General features: G+C 44.1%; 1 protein-coding gene across 1 annotated transcript in view; it reads right to left on the reverse strand.

The window, feature by feature from the left end:
- The window catches only part of LOC133387005 (cystathionine gamma-lyase-like), a 35,058-nt gene extending 18,548 nt beyond the window's left edge, over positions 1-16,510 (reverse strand). The window contains exons 1-6 of the mRNA XM_061630891.1: positions 16,100-16,510; positions 10,785-10,866; positions 9,809-9,904; positions 7,298-7,407; positions 4,983-5,114; positions 83-140 (exon numbers count right to left, since the gene is read on the reverse strand). Of these exons, the coding sequence (XP_061486875.1) occupies positions 83-140; positions 4,983-5,114; positions 7,298-7,407; positions 9,809-9,904; positions 10,785-10,866; positions 16,100-16,264 (643 nt within the window). The 5' untranslated portion in view covers positions 16,265-16,510. The remainder of the gene's footprint in view (positions 1-82; positions 141-4,982; positions 5,115-7,297; positions 7,408-9,808; positions 9,905-10,784; positions 10,867-16,099) is intronic.
- Between the last annotated feature and the right edge of the window lie 3,248 nt (positions 16,511-19,758).

Genomic DNA, 19,758 nt, shown 5'->3' on the forward strand with positions numbered 1-19,758 from the left:
AAGAGGTATTTTTGACTGTTTGTAATGCTTTTTAATAAGTGTCAATATAACATGGAAGCTTTATATAACACCAGACACTTACCATTCATGTACTTAGTTGCTGAGTACATACAGATGTCTGCTCCTAAAGACAAAGGACGCTGAAACAGGAAAAAATACAAAAATATATGAATTCAGATAGACAGTCTCACTTGATTATCTGTAGAGAGAATCTGTATGAATTTTACACTGCATATCTATTTATAAAGAACTGCATAAGGCATGCTGCTACCACAGTTGAAAGCAGAGTACCACTGAAATTTCTGTTCTCTAGAGGTTAAGCAGATGGTGTAGCTGGGAAAGTTTCCATTATTCCCATTTGCACTTTGCTAAATACGTTCTCTTTTGAACCCAAGGAGGAAAAGCTCTTGCCTGAAAAGGGCTTAACGTAACAGGCAAAGCTTGGAAGTAATTCGATAGAAGTAACGAATTACTTGTAATTCATTACATTTTTGAGGAACAAGTGGGTAATTCCTTTACATTTTGATTGTAATAGAACTAGGAGTAATTTTATTACTTTTGTGGAATAATCGTAATGTTTCCAGTATTACTTTTGGGCACTACTGGGGGTGGGGGAAGCAGGGGAAATCTTCTGCGCCTCTGATTTGTGGATGAAAATCATGTGCCTCAAACTGAGTTTCTGTGCAGGTGGAGAGCAAGACAGGGTGGCGTGGAGAAACAATGGATGGTGGTGGTGAAGAATGGGAGGGTGAAAGGAGCTGGAGGGCAATATCATGGATAAAGGAGAAGGAGGCAGCAGCAGAATGGAGATAAAGAACTGTGGAGGTGAAAGATGATGTGTGTGTGTGTACTTGGCACACAAAGTAGCCCCCAACACCCTCTCTGGCTACTGTGCTGCATTTGCAGTATTTTAACTTTTTTGCATCTCAGGGGAAAATGTTTGCTTGGGTGAGTGTCCCTTAGTTGGTGGCAGGTGTCATGGCCCCGTCAGAGGACTCCTCCGATGAGGACGACTCAGGAGTAACAGCAGCAGACTCAGAAGGAGACACAGAGGAAACTCCTGAGAATCCAGCTCCTTCTCCCCCTCAGCTGCAAAGCACCCCAGGGACAGCAGAGGCCCTGCAATCAGACACAGACAGTGAACAGGATACTCCCCCCTCACCTGCAGAACGGAGACAGCAGAAGGTCAGGCAGAAGAGAGGCAGGCCTGTCTCCTTAAGGCCCAAACGCTGAGGGCTCACACCTGCTGTCAACCCTGCTCTTTATAAGGCACACCTTGGCTGCAGCTTGTTGCTGACTGCAACGTCAGGCGTGGCTTTGTGTAGACCTACTTTCCCTGCAGTATCTCTTTGACTGACCCCTTGGCAATTGATCCCGGACCTCCACTGACCTCGCTTCTGGACTTCTGACTCGGCAAGTACACTTCGGATAGGCCTGGCAGATTTACAACCCAACTGCCGGCTAAGGACTTTCCTTCCCTGCCAAAGACCCAGGAATTTCCAGCCCCCCACCGGCACTGCTGACGTAGTGTAGAGCTGACAGCAGGGGAGGGTCTGGGAGGTGGTTAAGTGAGAGAGATTATGCTTGCTGGCTGAGTGCGGGGTTTCATTTGGTTTGCCTCCCTCCCCACCTCCCTTACCAGTGGAGAGACCGCCATTGCTATCTTATGGATAAAAAGAATTATTCTACTACCTCTGTATATGTGTGTTTATTTTTAATGTTGGTTTAGGCTACTTAGATGTGCAGCAGCCAAGGCCAGCACCCTGCAGGCATTTTTTTTTAAAAGCAATAAATGTAATTGTAGTGATTACTGTTGAGAAAAAATAATCAGTTACTTTCCGAGCAATTGTAATTGTAACAGTAATTACTACTTTTTTGGGCCATGTAATTGTAACGGTAATTTATTACTTTTTAAAAGTAATCTTCCAAGCTCTGGTAAGGAGAAAGGGAATCCCGGCAAGGACAAGAACAAGCTAGAGAAAATAAAATAAAGAGTGAACTCAACTCTTAAGCCCAAGGTCCTTGTAAGATTAGAACTTCAGCCCTTCCCACACAGTTTCCATCTTTTCCCAAGGGGTACAGCCCAAGGGTGGTTACTCAGGGGTATGCAGCCCTACGCTTGAAAAAAACCACAGTGCAATGTAGCAGACAGAGGTTTAGACTTGGAGTGAAGAACCAGGTTCAAATCCCTACTCAACCAAGAAGCTTGTACTGCCCATTTGTCTCAGGTTTATTTTTCTCACGAGGCTGTGGATAAAATGGAACATGAAGATGTCATCATGGCTTTGGCCGATTACATTTTTACTGTTTGTAGGAAAGGGAAGACTTTGCTTTAACAGCCCTTGGATAAAGAGGCACTTTACGTACCCTCCTCTGTATACCTAGGCAAACCAAGAAGCAGTGTGCTTGGAATTTTTGCCATCTAGTTTAGTTTTTAAATGTCAGCTGAGCACACATGGTTTTATAAAAGTGCCTCTTCCACCACATAACATTACAGTAGGGCCCCGCTTATACGGCGGGTTCCGTTCCGGACCCCCGCCGTAAAGCAGAAAACGCTGTAAAGCGGAACCCCATTGACTTTAATGGGCCGCATTGTGTGAAAATGATGCAAAAACGGCGCAAAAGGGGGGGAAAACCCTTTAAAATTGAAAATGAAAGGTGCCGCATCAGTGGAACGCCTTAAAGTGGAACGCCGTAAAGCGGGGCCCTACTGTATCAAGTTTCATATCTTAACTTTCTAGCACTCTTCAGCATGTGGTAAACCTTTTACAATATAATTTCACCACAGGAAACCTCTGTGTGCGGCAGGGGGGAATCTCCTCATGACAGTGTGAATGCTAATAACATTTTATTTGTTATATTATTACATTACATTTATACTCCACATTTTCTCAAGGAGTTCACTGGATCCTCACAACTGAGTTAATGGTTCTTCTCTCTCCATTTTGTCCTCACAGCAACCTTGTGAGATAGAATAGGTTGGGAGACTGTGACCAGCCCAAGATCACCCAGCAAGCTTCATGGCTGCGTGGGGATTTAGTCTCTTAGTAAGCCATTAGGTCCTCACCTAAAAAATGCATTCTTTCTCAAGAAATACTGTAACTATCATGGTGTATCTTCCTCCTTTCTACTCCCTGTTTCTGGCAATTGCAATTTGGATAATTGAACACTTTTTTCCTCAATTATATTGGCTAATCTATTAGGAATGTTTGGTCATTGAGGATTAGTATGGGAGAATGGGGCTAGATTATAGACCCACGTCACTGCCAGACTTCTAATTCCATGGAATAAAGGCCTTCCATTTTACCACCCCTCTATTTTTCCAAGCGCAGTCTCCATGTAGCATTATTATTAAACATGAATAGCTCTTCCTGTTTTCAAATAAGTTTCTAAATTACAGACTCTGCACCTTCATATTTAAACCCTATATTTTGTTTGTTCTCAGTGCAATCCTATACATGCTTACTCAGAAGTAACCTCCATTGTGTCTAATGGAGCTCACTCCCTAATAAGTGTGCTTATGATTGCAGCTTCACAGTACAAAGGAATGTCAAGAATTAATGTACTGCTATTTCTCTTTAAATTGAAACAAGATCTTGTTTTTCAAATTCTCTCAGATTTTATTTAAATTTGTTAGCTAAGCAGACAATGTGGACTGAATACTACAGTTTCTGAATAATGGAAATATTCTGCCAATGTGGTACAGTTTGTATTCAAACCCTACTTCTGCCACTGTATGACCTTCATCAGGTCACTTTCTTGTAGATCTTGTTTTCCCATCTGTAAATTAAGGAACACCTACAGAAAACTGGGAAATGATTATTTCTCTCTCTCAACAGCTGCTGCTATGTACATTAATTATAACTGGAGAAAAAAAAGTATATCAGGCCCGATGCCAGACTTCAGGGGGCCCCTGGCATGGTGCCCATGATACCCTCCTCACCTCCCAAAACTTCCCCAACCAGGGCAGGGCCCAGCTTTGTGACAATAGCGCCTTCCACCACATCTTCCTCTGTCGTCACTGCTGCTCTGACACTGGCACAAACTGCCCTCCACCATGGCCCTGGACACAGTTCAGCAGCTGACAGGGAGGTGCTGCTTTTGACTGGAAGGTAGGCTTGGACCCCATCCACGGTGGCCAACCTCCATCTTAAGTTACCCACAGTGCAATGCCCTGGTATTTAAAACCGTTGCACTGAGATGTTCTGTTTGTACAGTGAAGTCCTTGCAACACTGATGATGCAACTACAGAGTAGGCCCAGCATGTTGAATGCCCTGTCCCACAGGCCTAGTTGCTGGCACAGCAATTCTTAGCGCCATAAATTGCTAAAGCCATTACTTATTAACACCTACCATATAATACTGCAGAGTTAATCATTGCAATATATCTTTTCTCTCTTGTGCAAGCTCAGAGAAAAATATTAGCCAGGCTGATTACTGGATACTTTTATTTCCTCAATAAATTCTTATACAGTAAGATTTGGGGTGGGGAGAGACAATAATTGATCTGATGCAGATCTGAGACAAAGCACTCCAGGACACGGCTAATTTGAAGAGAACTTCAAAGACAGCTATTGTGGTGTAGTGCTGGACTAGGACTTAGGAAAGAAGAGTTCATACTTGGTGACCTTGGGCTAGCCACAGTCTCTCACTAAACTACCTCACAGGATTGTTGTGAGGACAGCATGGAGAGGGGTGAACAGTGTAAGGTTGGATATAAATGTAAATTACTTAGTTCTGAGTAAACATGCATAGGTCTATGCCATACCTTGCTGTAGAAAAGAAACAAACATATCCCCCTACTTCCCATATTAATATTGTCTCTCTGCTGGCTCTCTTTCATGCCATGTGAAAGCCAAATTAAATGCAGCAGAGCCAACTTTAAGTTTCTCACTGCCAGTTCTCTCCTTTTGCTTTTTTGGGGGGGAGGGAAGGATCTGTGCATGAGACATTTCTGGAACAGCACTGGAAAATCAGCTTACCTGGAAATATGCAGACATAAAGGTATTGTCTACTGCTAGAATAACACCTTTATGTTTATGGACGATCTGAGCACATTCTTGGATGTCAATACATTTCATCATTGGATTTGTAGGAGTTTCAATCCAGACAAGCTGTTTATTTTGAGAAGATAGGCTGTCAGTAAAGGTTATAAAATAACACACAAATATGGCAACATCACCAGTTCTTGGTTGGAGGGGTTGTCTGTGTTATAGCACAAACATAATCTCAATCCCTTTCATACAGAAAGACTATTATCACTGAACAGATGTTTCTGTTATTGCTGTAAATTCATTATTTCATATTAGTTAACCACAAAAAGTCCACATGGAAATAGACTTCCAGACTTTTAATCCTGTGTGCCAAACTGCATTTTGACTTCACCTGTAACCATTTGGATGTCAGCTGCACTAGCCTCAAGTCGCTTTATCACCTATCTGACCAAACCAAACAGTGCTTGGCACTGTGTCAGTCATTTATTGTGCTCCTGAGGCCTCCAGTGTGCCCAACACTACAGAGTCTGCAAAAGGTTAGACATCCCCCAAAGTAAGAAGTATTATTCATTTATTTATTAAAATTATATCCTGCCCTTCCTCCTAGTAGAAGCCCAGGGTGGAAAACAAAAACACTAAAAACACTCTAAAGCATCATAAAAGCAGGCTTTAAAATATATTAAAACAAAACATCTCTAAAAATATATTACAACAAAACATCTTTAAAAACATCTTTAAAAGCAATTCCAACACAGATGCAGACTGGGATAAGGTCTCTACTTAAAATGTTTGTTGAAAGAAGAAGGTCTTCTGTAGGCACCAAAAAAGATAACATTTAATAATATTTTAGGGGAGGGAATTCCAAAAGGTAGGTGCCGCTACATTAAAGGTCTGCTTCTTATGTTGTGCGGAACGGACCTCCTGATATGATGGTGTCTGCAGGAGGCCCTCACTTGCAGAGAGTAGTGATCGACTGGGTATGATGATATTTCAGGTATCCTGGTCCCATACTATTTAGGGCTTTGTACACCAAAACCAGAACCTTGAACAGATACAACTCTGGCTGCATTTAGTAACAAAGCTTGAAGCTCTCACCCAAGGATAAGAAAAGCTCAAGGGAAGCCCCCTGTGGGCAGAGAGACCCTCAAAATAACTCTGAGAAAGAATCATTCCACACAATTTATTACTAGGCATGCCATCCCATAGCACAGTTTATTGGAAAGAAATGGGAACACAGGCAGAATATATCAGTGTGGTAAACAGAAACTTCAGAAACATGGAGGCATCAAGGAGAGGGGATACCACCCACCCCAACTTATTACAAAGGAGTGGGGGGGGAATCCCCTACAGCAACTCACTGGGCTTTAAACTTGAAGATCTTGGCTCCTCAAAGAACTTTGATAATGCATTATAGAAGGGATTGGGAACCTCCCTATCCAACATTGTTGGACTACAACTCCCATCAACCCTTGCCAGCTGGACCTAATGGGAGATGGAGTCCAACAACCTTTAGAGGCCACAGGTTCCCCATCCCTGGTTACAGGAAGGCTCACTTTGGAACTGAGGACCTTATCTGCTAAAACTATGAAACTGAGGTTATCATACTTCAGACACATAATGAGAAGACATGATTCACTAGAAAAGACCATAATGCTGGGGAAAACGGAAGGGAGTAGAAAAAGAGGAAGGCCAAACAAGAGATGGATTGATTCCATAAAGGAAGCCACAGACCAGAATTTACAAGATCTGAACAGGGTGGTTCATGACAGATGCTGTTGGAGGTCGCTGATTCATAGGGTTGCCATAAGTCGTAATCGACTTGAAGGCACATAACAACAACAAATGACAATCCCACAAGCAGTCATGAGACGGATGGCCAGTTCCAACTATTTCAATAGCATCCCAACTTTCCTGCCCTGATTCCCATTACACCCAATATATTTTTTTTAAAAAATCTTCAGTTCCCCCCCCCCTGGTTTTTATCAAAACACATCACTGCATTCCACTTATACTATGCTCACATTGGCAAATGTTCACTAGGTGTTTGCCAGAGATCAGTAGCGACAGCTACATGGTATTCAGTTTAGCTGACCTCTTAAACCCAATTAGAAGAGTTTGCTCCAGCACAGCCAGAATAAGAGATGAGCACTGCATCACTTTAATCATTTCCCTCTACATTTCTGCTTTGGGCAGTTGTGGCCAAATGTAAGAACTCCCACATTCTTGAAAACTGAGCAGGGCTGATGTAATAAAGTCGTTCCAGTCATGCCGCAAACACTGTTCTATCAGCATTCGTCTGTTACCTTGGTCTCTGGTGTAATTGCAGCCTCAAGGCGGTCCAGTTTGGTGCAGTCAACAAAAACAGTTTTCAAACCCATCTCCGATGCTATCCTCTGGAAATACCTATTTGTACCTAGCATACAAAGAGACCTGTACTTAATTTGTTAACTTAATTAGGGGGTAATGTCAACAAATGAACAAATAAAATGACCGACACAAGGTAGGACGTGTAACAACAGCTGTTTGCTAAGAAGTTGCCGCCCTGGGCTCCTGCTGGGAGGAAGGGCGGGATATAAATCAAATAATAAATGAATAAAATAAAAAGTATTGACAGGAAACCCTCCTGGTTTCTAAGGACCTTATTTCCACGTAAGCAGATTGATAGCCCATTCCTAAATATTTGTAGCCTGCCTTTCGTATCAACAAAAGACATCTGACCTGGTATAGGGCACTTTCTATTCTATGGTGGTTGCTTAATTAAATAAATGAAGGAAAAATCTTCCTAGGATCTATTCCCTGGTATGATGCTTAGGGTTGCAGTCTGCATCTTTTCTTTGCTGAAATTTCAGCAAACGTTACAGAGGCAACTGAATTCCTTTAATCAAGCAACAGTGTCCAATAAAGAATATCAGGTTTCTCAACCTAATGAATATGCTTCACAAATAATTTAGGAGAAGTGGCAGAGAATACATAAAGCCCCCTTCTTGTTACTGTGCTAGGCTTCAGTCTTACTTATACTTTCTTGGAAGTAAGCACCAATGAAACCAGCAATATTTACTTCTAAATGAACACACAAATATTTGTGCCATTAAAGAAGCTGCTGGGAAACGAGCAACATTCTCAAACCAGTTTTTCTGACAAATGTCTTCCTTTAAAAAAATGCTGTATCCTCTTCAATACAGAAAATTATCTGCTGGGAACTTAGTACCATGTAAAGTTACAGAAGGCATCAAAAGCAAAACTGATGTCCCATTTTATTTGACTTATGGTTTTTAGAAATAAAAAAGTAACTTATATAAAAAAGGGAAACACTTGACTGGCAATGTTGACCCACACTTGCCCCCTGTGCTTTTGTGGAAAACATGTTTTCCCTTGTATTGCTATGTGAGAAGTTCAGTCACATGGGGACTTATTACTAGATTACCGTCTGCTTTTAGCTATGGCACATGGATACCTACTTTGCTTACCTCTAAAGCTATCCTTGGCTGTCATCCCAGAAAGTCTATGCACTAGTAGCTGCAAAGCCAACAGTACAGAGATCCCTCATAAGGGATATCCACCTTCACCCAGTGAAATCATACAGGAACGGTCTGCAACATCTAGTTATTATATAGGAAGTATTTGTTTCTAAAGAGTATGTGTTAAAGTTCAGCAAAGTAAACCTCATGGTTGTTGAACTAACTCTTTAGCCATTCTAAAGCATCATCCACATTGTCTTAACACACGTTAATGACTCCCTTATATTTCAAGGAGAAAAAAAAAATCCAAAGTACAAATAAGTAATCTTCACCAGTTTATGACTTATAATGCAAATAATGGAATGCGTTTTGCTAGGGATGCTCTAGTTCCTGGGCACACCTAGATGGGACCTAGGGTGGCAACATCAAGAGAGAGTAATGTATCCCACTATGACCCAGCACTACTGCAATCCAGAACTCAGTGACAGATGGAAATCAAGGAACCAAGCAGATGTATTGGATTAGCAGCTAAACGAAGAAAGACAGATTTAGGATTGTGTGATACAGTAGCATCTAAAGCTAGTCATACCCAACTTGGTGCTCTCCAGATGTTTTGGACTCCAGTCCCCATCAGCCCCAATCAGCATGGGCAACCGTCAGGGATGGTGGGAGTTGTAGTCTAAAAAACATCTGGAGGGCACCAGTTAGGGAAGGCTGATCTAAACCACATTATGCAAAACAGGCAATGCAGGAAATGCAATAAAAACCGATAGTACATACTTTTACACAAAAAATGTGTTTAAAAAAGCCAAATGTTTGTGAGCCAATTCAGACCAACCAAGAGTGAACCAACCTACTATTTGAAAAAGCATCAATCTAAAGACTTCTGAAAATTAAGGAGATAGCACAAACACCTATTAATGTGCAGGGTATGTGCAGTGTGTGCAAGCAGATTCATGTGTGAAGGAGGACCAATTAATGCTAGGTGCCAACATAACTGAAACTATTATTGTGCCCAGGAAACTGTACCGCTGCTGAAGGGTTCGTAATTGTAGCAAGGGACAAATAGTGATACTGAATGCAATGAGACTGAGGAGTAATTCACAAATACAAGTACGCCAGTTAGTGACTCACAGCTGGATGTGTCAACTGGATCTGTTTAAAACGTATCGCACCTGAAGTAAGATTAAACACCTGTGTGGTTTGGGCAGTTATGACTGTTGACTTCCAAGCCATTCTCAATGCTGAAGTGAAAGATGTAAATGTGCAAACTCAGGCTAAATATGTTTAAATTACTTCTAAGATACAACCCATGAGATTACATCTAGACCTGCCATACATATGGACAACACTCACCTCCATAAACATCGTCTGTGCAAACAATAGTATCTCCTGCCTTCAGTAAATGTGCTATATTCACAGTAGCTGCTAACCCAGAAGCATATGATAAACCTTTAAAAATAAAAAATAAACACAAAGCAAACTTGACAAATGAACAAATTAATTCTTCAATGTATTTGAGCTTTGTAGCAGAAGGCATGCTTTTGAACACTTGTCCAAAAATGCCATCCAAAAATAATACCTGGCACTGGATTAGGGACTCTGGCACAAATGTTGACTCAATGGTTTTATTCAGAACCATAAAAAATACCCATAATTTCAAAACTCTAGAAAAACACTTTATTGTAGAGGTGTACACATTTACATTATATGTTCTAGGTGTTCTACACCTGAAAACGTGGATTAACAAATGCCTTGATACCATGACCAAAATTCATTTAACAGGGTTTAATACACAGCTGGTCTAGCACAGTGGGGAGGAGAGCCTGGCTGGGAGTCCAGAGTCTGTGAGTTCAAATCCCCGCTTGTGTCTCCTGGATGTCAAGGGCCAGCTAAAGATCACCCCCAGAATGAGTGGCTCAGGGGCTACCTGTGCAGCCATGGGCAAGCTGCATAGTCCCAAGGAGCCCAGTTGCCCCCCAAGCTGGCAGTTGCAGACAAGGAAGGGGCTGGCTTGTGCAGCTGTGGCAAGCTGAGCAGGCCCTGGCCAGCTGGGGAGGACTAGCCTGAGGGAGGCAATGGTAAACCCCCTCTGAATACTGCTTACCATGGAAACCATAACGGGATTGACTTGAAGGCAGTCCATTTCATTTCAACAAAACATATAAAACAAAAGGATGTAGTTGCATCATTGCATAACATAATGCTCAAATCAAACAACAAATCAATAGTTTAGCTTATTCCCTCTTTTTTCAATATGCTTTTGCTGCAGATTATGTGTACTGTCAACAGAAGGCAATTATTTTTCATAATGAAAATATTAACATCTTACAATACTTGGCGCCATCCAGTACTGCTACAGCCTTTTCCATGCAATCACGGGTTGGATTTCCACAACGGCTATATTCAAAGCCCTGTGAAGCAGAAATATATATATATATAAAGACAAACCAAAGTTGATTAAATTCTTGAGGTAAGGCATTTATTCTGTGCATCTACAGTTTGGCCATACAAATACTAAATCTGCTACAGATCATGAAATTAAGAATCTTGAAAACCTATTTTCACTACTTAATTTCAAAAGAGAAAGGAGGCAAGCTGCTAGATCTCATTGTTGTGAATTCCTGAAAATGTTTCCATATACTTCCTTCCCTTCCATTTGCCTTTTTTATCATCTTCCTTGAAAAGTATGTTACATGAGAAACCAAATCATGAAAGCAGATTAAATGTTGCAATCTAACAGGTGCTTTAACACAATCAAGTCCTTTGGTTGGGGTGGGTAGGTAGGCTTTTTTTAAAAAAAAAAAAGCATTCAGGATTAGGTCAGCATTGCACAACAAGTCAACACTATGAAAATGTCAAGAGATGCAATACTGTCAGAAGACTACAAGTATGCGCAAACATGATGCTAACATGCATAACTGGTAGCCTACAGTGGCCAGATGCAAAAGGGGGGGTTCCTGCACCTTTAATAGTTGTGTAGAAGAGGAAATTTCAGCAGGTATACCCTATTCAATGCTAGGATACAAAAAACCACATACTCTGAGTATAATTCTCATGCAGATAGAAAACATGCAGGGAGAGGGAGCATGCAGGTGCAGAAAATACACATTAATCCAAAGCAAGGTTCAAGGTTGAGTTGCCTGTGTTTCATAAGGCAACTCACATGCACTGGGAATAAGGCTATAACTGTAGCCCTGGACTTTGTCTTTCAGACTTTTAGTTTGCTGTATGAGTTGCTAGATCTTTCAACCTGATATGTGTTGGAAATTGGACTCATACACCAGGGGCGTCACTACTGGGGTGCGAAGGGTGCGGCCCGCACCCAGGTGTCACCATGAGGGGGGTGACACCCAGAGCCGCCCCGTGCTGTTGCCAGCTGGGTGCCCCTCCGGTACGCGCCCTCCCAGGGGCACGCAAGCCCAGCCACCTCGTCCATGCCCCTGGGAGGGCGCGCACCGGAGGTCTGCACCCCCCCGCACTCCCGCTAGTGACGCCGCTATCATACGCTTCATGTCTGTTACTCAGGCTGTGTGCTGAAGTCAAGGAGAAAACAGAAGTGCAGGAGAAGCGTTTTAGAAGGGATCTGGTTTGCCCAAGAAACAAAGTTATGTAGCTAGGACTGCTGTAGCTAAGTGGTAGAGCACCAGCTTTGCATGCAGAAGGTTCCAGGTTCAATCACCAGCATCTCCAGGTAGGGCTGAAACCAATAATAAAGAGCTGCTGCCAGTCAGTATAGACAAGACTGAGCTAGATAGGCCACTGGTGTGACACAGTAAGACAGCTTCCTGTGTGCCTATGGTGGGCATGAGATCCTGGATGGGGTGCTGGAGACCTAGACTGTGATTGGGACTTAGTGTCTGGTACAAGGTTAATCCAGACATATGGTGTTCAGGGCCAAGTTGGGACCAAATGGGGCAAAAATGAACCTGCTTGGGCCGAGGGAGACATGAGAGAAAAGCAGCTGAGGGCTTGAAGTAATGATGGATCAGAAGCTGCCAGAGGCATGCAGAGAGGGCATTCAATTAAGTTTACCCACCCAAAGAATAAAGCCAAGCACTAGTGCATAGGCCGTTTTGCTCTCATTGGCCCCAGCCAAGCACGGTCATGGATAATGGGAGTTGTAGTCTTAACACCATCTAGAGGGCCACAGGTTAGCCGCCCCTGCTTTAGAGTCAGAACAGGTGAAACCTACGACCAGAAAGTTTAATTTCCGTCCCATCCTCTCGTCATAATGTCACATATTGATTTCCTTGCAAGGTTTCTACATGCAGGTGGGCCAGAACTGCGAGTGCAGCAAAGAACCACATGCAACCCAATTGTCTTTGATGTTTTTAACCACAGCCAGCTTGGTTCTTTGGCAACAGGAATTGTGGCAGCAGCAAACACTTCAAAGGAATTCTCTGGCTGCATGTCCAATCTTCACTCATGCGCATGGTGTTGCTTTGTTGCATTATAGCCATATGAATTATACCTACAATCCCTTCTTCCCTTAGCATCGATTACTTGCAAGTCTGAATATATCTGCTGGAAAAATGACAAATTAGGGATCCAAGCCAACTAGCCTTGGGGTGTGCGCGTGGAGGGAGAACAATGTTTTCCAGTGAAACAAATTATTCTGTACAGAATGTCATCTACAGATTTCCCCCTCCCCCCGGTTTTGTACTTCAGTTGTTCCTGACTGGCTCAACTCTCATACATTAACTTGTAAAGTATTAAATATCTTATTGAACATTAACAGAACAGTAGCAGTGTTTGTTGTTTTTGTTGAAAGAGAGTAACAGTTTTTTGGCATATTAAAGACTAACAGGTCTGTTGTGGCTTATGCTGAAATAAATTATTTTTAAGATGCTGTGAGACTCTTGGCTGGTTTTACTGAACGTGAGATTTCATGGCTTTTAAAGCTTTTTCAACCCAAAATATGTAATGAGTAATACAATACTTTGGAAAGTTTCCTACTTGCTTATGCAATGTCCATATTGTGTTGTAGCATGCAGAGGACAGGGTAGCAAGGCGGGTTTGTTTTGTCCTACCGATTAGAATCTGCAGAGTTAAACGTGAGTCAGCTTTTCTTTACAACCTTACTAGGATGATAATCCAGAAGTTCAACACTGACTGAATGCATCGGATACATTATGGGGACACTACAGTTTCTTTTTGATTTTTACAAAACTAAATCAGGAGTCTATTTTTAAAACATTTACAACATACATACATATTTGTCATATCTAGAAAAAAAAAGGCTTGAAAAAAGGAAATAACACAGAATGTTACTGTCCTAAAGGGCAGAAAATTAAAAAGTAATCTGTATCCACTGTACATATAACTGGGTCACTTGATGAGTGAAATAGTGCAGCTTGCAATACATTTCCAATTTGAAATTGCCTTGCTTCTACATTCACCAATCCTCTTTGTAGTCCCCTTCCACATGGGCACCGTTTAGCACTGCTGAGGCGTTGCTCTTCCATAATCAGACAGCCGCAGAGTGTCACTGAGGTTCCATGCAGTACTGCCCCTAGGCAACGGGAAGCGGGACAGTTGCCCCGGGACCTGCACTTTGGGGGGCCCCGCGCTTGGCGATCTGCCTAGATAGAGTGAGAGGGTGATCGCCCGACTTGCTGCCAGGCAGGTGGAGGCCGAGCTATCGGAGGAGCAGGAGGTGGAAAGGCTGTTGCGGCGCCAGGTGAAGGAGATCTGCCTGGAACCGTGTTGTCTCTGCATTGAAAGAGAAGATGTCTGTCTGAGGCAGACCTCCCCTCTTGGACAACAATACCCCTCCTCCTCTTTGCGGCTGGGCTGGATGAACTGATCCAGAGGAGACGCTGGAGGTTTCACCAGGCTGTATTTACCGATCACACACAAATAGCCAGGTTACCGGAATGATTTCCCCCTTCTCCCCCGCCCTTCCCTTTTGACTGCGAGGAGAGCAGGGAGGGGGAAAGGGGGCAAATCATTTTACTTCTTTACCCGCCTGCCCCCCCCATAACTGAAAGGATCCCTCTCAGCTAGAAGAAGGCAAAACTGCCAGAGAAACAGACAGAGGAACTAGAGGATTTTTGCATTGCCCCTCTAGGAAGCAAATGCGTGTGTTTAATTCCTCACACACACCCACTCGCTCTCCAGTTATTAATCATTTTTATTGCAAGTTACAACAGTACTGGAAGGATCGGGGTGTGTGAATAAAATATAAGGTGTGTGCGTCAGACAGACAGACAGGCGGACCCAAGGATGCAAAGAAAACCCCTGATCTGGGACTGACAACCCTGGATGGAACCTCAAAAGTGGTGCTCATGGGGGGGGGGGCAACTATGCTTTTGCCCCGGGCCCTGCACATGCTAAGGGCGGGCCTGGTTCCACGTGATACTTAACATAGTGCTGTATTACCCATTTCAGTTCTAGCATATCTGTCTACATGGCAATGGTGAAAGTGGTCAGTGCATTATTGTGTCAGCAATTCCAAAGAAAATTCAAACATTTGATCACTTGCAGTTTAATTCAAAAATAGTGACACGTCCTTCTGCTGGACTTTCACAATTCAGTCAGGACAATCTTAATGATATGCACAATTTAGCCAGCACAGGTTAGCATTCTTGGCCCAGGCATCACTGACAGGCAGATACTGAAAGCCACCTTAATCTGCTAGCTAGGTTCTTGATTCTCAGATATATTTAATCTGTTGCACTGCAGTTTTGAAAATTAGAACACACACTAAAAAGGATGTTTAAGGTTGCAATCCTTAAACATCCTTTGTGTATGTGTGTGCTCTAAACTCATGGAACATACTTCTGAGTAAACATGCTTAAATTGTGGGTTGTTAGTCCTAAAATCTGCAGCCTAACCTAACAAACCTGGAAGTAAAATCCATTTGGATTCAATGGGGCTTACTTCTTTGGACACATAATGAGAAAACATGATTCATTAGAAAAAATGCTTGGAAAAACAGAAGGAAGTAGAAAAAGAGGAAGGCCAAACAAGAGATGGATTGATTCCATAAAGGAAGCCACAGACCTGACCTTACAAGATCTGAACAGGGCGATTCACGACAGATGCTCTTGGAGGTCACTGATCCATAGGGTCGCCATAAGTCGTAGTCGACTTGAAGGCATATAACAACAACAACAACAAAACTTCTGAGTAAACATGATTAGGATTGCAGCCTTAGTAAGATAAAAATAGCTATGTTGGGAGGAAAGTCTTTATGAGTGGGCAGGTTGAAGACTTCTGTTAGGAAACAGATTGTGGCTTGGGACAGTCAGAAAGAGACACAATTGACTAGATGTGGGTACTTGCGAAGGGGGGGGGCTTAACCAAAAGAGGTTGGAGTTGTCAGTACTACTCGAGTCCTCAGCCTTTTCAGACCCAAGACAGGACACGCTCATTTGTGGACCCATTTCTTATTTTTTGCCATGGATTTGTATGATGGTAGCGCTGCTGTTGCGACCCACCTTAGATCATTCGGTAGTGGGTCCCGACCCTCCAGCTAAAGACCTATGTTGAATGGAAGCGGCTAGATAGAAGCATTTAAGGCAGGTAATTACTAACTGAAAAAAATGGGGAAGGATCCCGTGTCGCCTCTTCTGCCGCCACCGACCCACCGCCACCACCCCTGAAGCCCAATGCCTCGCTTCCCTCCTCCACCCCACTCACACTGTGCTGTCCAGGCGCCTGCTGCTTGAACGTGGTCGAAAGAGAAATCGGGGGTACCACGGCCATGGACTTCCATTGTTCCGGCTCTTGCCCCACGTGGATGGCCTGGGTGGCGAAGTGCCTAAAGGGCGGCAGGAAACCGGCGCTCTTCTTCGCGTCTTCCATTTTGCTCTTGGCAGCGACAGGTGCCCTCTCAGAGACGAAGGGCTAGGAGCTGGCGCAGGGGGTGACTGGGTTCGTGGCTTCCGCGGCGGATGTCTCTGGCTCGAGCACGCTCAACGGCGAGGACAAGCGCTGGTGCTGGTGCAATATCAGGAAAGAATTGCTTGCCGGCTTCCTTGTGGCTGGCAGGGACAGCTGCCTTAAGGCGCGGAAGCTCCACCTATGTAGGCAGGCGGGCCGGCCGGCTGGCCAGCGCATTGCGTGACAAATCGGTGGGTGGAGATGGAGCAGTCCTGTCCCGCCACGTGCTGGGACAGCGGAGGCCTCTCATTGGCGCAAAACAGAGGCGTGTCGCCGCCTGCCCTGGTTGGTCTTGGGGTCGAGGAACTGGCGAGCACGCGGGATCGAGGACGCTGCTGCTGCTGCTTTGCGGTGTCGTTGGCCCGGGCTCTACGCCCGCGTCCTTGGGAATGGGGAAACGGTGCCTGCCCTCGCCAGCCAATCAAGTAACGCCACGATATAAAAGATAACAGTCCATCAAATTGTGGCAAGCGAATCCCCTGCACACCTACCTTCGCTCTCCCCATCCCCAAAATGTATTTGTTAGATGCAGCGTTGGCATTTTCTAGTTCGAAAGAATAGCAAGGATTATGATCGCGATGTTATCCGTGTCATTCTCGGCCTGATCTTGGTGTTATTGTTTCTGGAATGAAAAATGTCAGCGTTTTTCTCTGGCTACCTCCAATCACGACAGTTAGACTTCAGTGTTTTCTTCTCATCACTGGACAGAGTTTATTTTCTTGGGGTGGGGGCAGTTGTGTGCTGCTTGACGGTCATATGAATGCCCTTATAAGTATTCATTCGAAGAACATGAACTAATTGGATGCAGGAGAAGCGACTGGAAAGCATTCCAGGAGTTCATTAACAAGAGTCGTGCAAAATCAGAAGGCAACAAGAAAGGTGTAAATGTAGCCAGGCAGGGCATCACCACCTGGCATACTGGAGCATGTGCTGGGATCCAGAAGGGCCCAGAGAAACTAACTCTTGCCTTCGTGGGTTGTTGCAGCAATCAGCCTTGCCCTCCCCCCTGAGGTTACAGTTGCTGGGTAAGTCTGACTGAAGCAAATAAATTTATCTAATGGAAGTTCAGCCCCCAACCCATGACCATGCAACTGCCTTTGCTACCACCATCAATTAAGCTCACTTGCAAGCAAGTGCAGGGGAGGAGGGAGTCAGTGTTTGCAGCTGCAACAGCATTACCCGTAGGGAGACCGAAGGATGGTGGATGCTGGGAGGGCATAGGTGCTGAGGGAGTACCAGAGTCAACATGCTCAAGTCCCTCACCTCCCAAAAAATCTGGGAACAGGCCTGAATGGAAAAAATATTGTAATTATCGCTGTCTATACTTTTCAGCATTTCATTTCCTTCTGACTCCCCTGATAACAATTCCACACCATCACTGTGAGTTGTAATGTGCACGGCTTGGGACCACAATATCTGATGGAACGCCTCTCCCGATACGAACCCACCCGTACACTACGTTCAAGATCAAAGGCCCTCCTCCGGGTGCATACTCCACGGGAAGCTGGGAGTCTGGCAACAAGGGAAAGGGCCTTCTCAGTGGTCGCCCCCAAATTATGGAATGATTTCTCTGACGAGGTCTGCCTGGCACCAACACTGTTATCTTTTTGATGCCAGGTCAAGACTTTCCTCTTCTCCCAAGCATTTTAGCATGTGTTTTTAAATTGCTTTTTAAAAATGTGTTTCTTTAAATTTGTATATGTGTTTTTGATGGTTGTAAACCGCCCAGAGAGGTTTGGCTATTGGGCGGTATATAAATGCAATAAATAAGCAAGCAAGCAAGCAACTCAGGCTCCCGCCTTGCCCTCCCCTCCCAAAGGCTCCAGGTGTTCCTGGGCGGCGGCAGGTGAGCTGTTGACCCTGAGCAAAGCCAGGACGGCCCAGTGTCAAGCGTGCGGACCAAGGGGCCTGGCGGAAGAGATGCATGTCTCTTGAGGTAGGCTCTGCTGCTGCTGCTGCTGCTCTTGTTGGAAGTAAGTCTTGGGCACAAGCGCATGTGATGAGTGATTTCGGCTGTACATGGACATTAGTTCCCTCGTGCTGCGCCGGGCCAGATCTGCTGCCCTCTCACTGTCCTGAGCATCTGTTGGGGCTGCTGATGCCACACCACCAGCCATGCTGGGCCAAGCGCCACCCGAGCACCACCCATCAGCACTTGACCATTTCCCATTTGAGCATGTGGGCTGAGTGGTGGTGGGTGCAGGACACAGCCATGGATCCCGGCCATTTAGCACAAAAAGAGAGTCATTTCAAAAGCTTTTGGCTTTATAGCAGCATTTAATTTGTACCATTAAGAGTAAATTCAGGCACACACATGTTTATGTATTAGACATCTATAACCTCTGCTTGCCTGACTGCAGTTATCTGAAGAATTGGAAGTCAGTTTTCCTCAGGCTGGCTTCAGATCCCTGCTTGGATCTGAATCTGGGTTGCTTTAGTGTGATAGTCTCGATGTCACACCTGTAGAAAGGTAGCAATTATGACCTGCCTTGCAGGGCTGCTGTGAGGATAATCAAGACAGACTGTACAGTATTTAGCCTGTAAATGTAACAGATTATTAATCCCTCGCAGGAGCATCTGAGGAACTTCTTACCTGAAGAGTATCCCAGTCCCCACAGGAGTCTTTTGACGACACTCCCACAAATCCCTTTTTTGGTGTTGATAAAATGCAATCTCCAGTCAAACTGGAGATAAAGAGAGAGGGCCCAGCACCCATCCCCTGTTCCATTTCTTTAAAAATAACTAGGTGGACTGAAACAGGAGATGGACTCAATTTAAAAAGAAAAGAATTAAATGTTAAAATAAAAAAAATTCAAAATGCTGTGGGCAGGGAGGAAAGAATCAGGCCAGTCATATTCATGTCGGCAAGAAAGCAGACATCTGCCCTTGATGGCCACTGGCACAGCATTAAAGGCAGCTTACTCTATTTTTTCCCTACTGAACATTATTCAATTGTGAGTTCTCTACTATGTCTTAGTTCTCTAGGAGGCAGGATATACATTTGGGATCAGCCAGTAAATTATTTTTCCTGCATTATTAAGTGTTGGGAAAATGTGCCATTCTTGCAACAAGAGGATCACCTCAAGGAAGTCTTGCCTTTCCAGGTGGAACTAAAGCCAATTTTCTTGGGGGGGGGGCAGATCACCCCCCTATGCACATACCCAAGGACACCAGAGTCCATGGAGAGAGGGAGAGGCTGCTTCCCCCAGAATACATGCTCTGAGGTCAGCGTTGATTTTCCTTTAAGCTGAAAGGATGAGATGTATTAGAATCAATAATGAGAAGTAGATGGGAAATGTTAAAACTGACAAGCCGGATCCAAAGTGAAACATTCTTCGCATAGTGCACAGTAAACCAGTGGAACTCATTGTCACAAAATATCAGGAAAAGCAATGAAGAGGCCTCTAGTCTCAGGG

The sequence above is a fragment of the Rhineura floridana genome, chromosome 6, assembly GCF_030035675.1.
Source record: "Rhineura floridana isolate rRhiFlo1 chromosome 6, rRhiFlo1.hap2, whole genome shotgun sequence".
Lineage (NCBI taxonomy): Eukaryota > Metazoa > Chordata > Lepidosauria > Squamata > Rhineuridae > Rhineura > Rhineura floridana.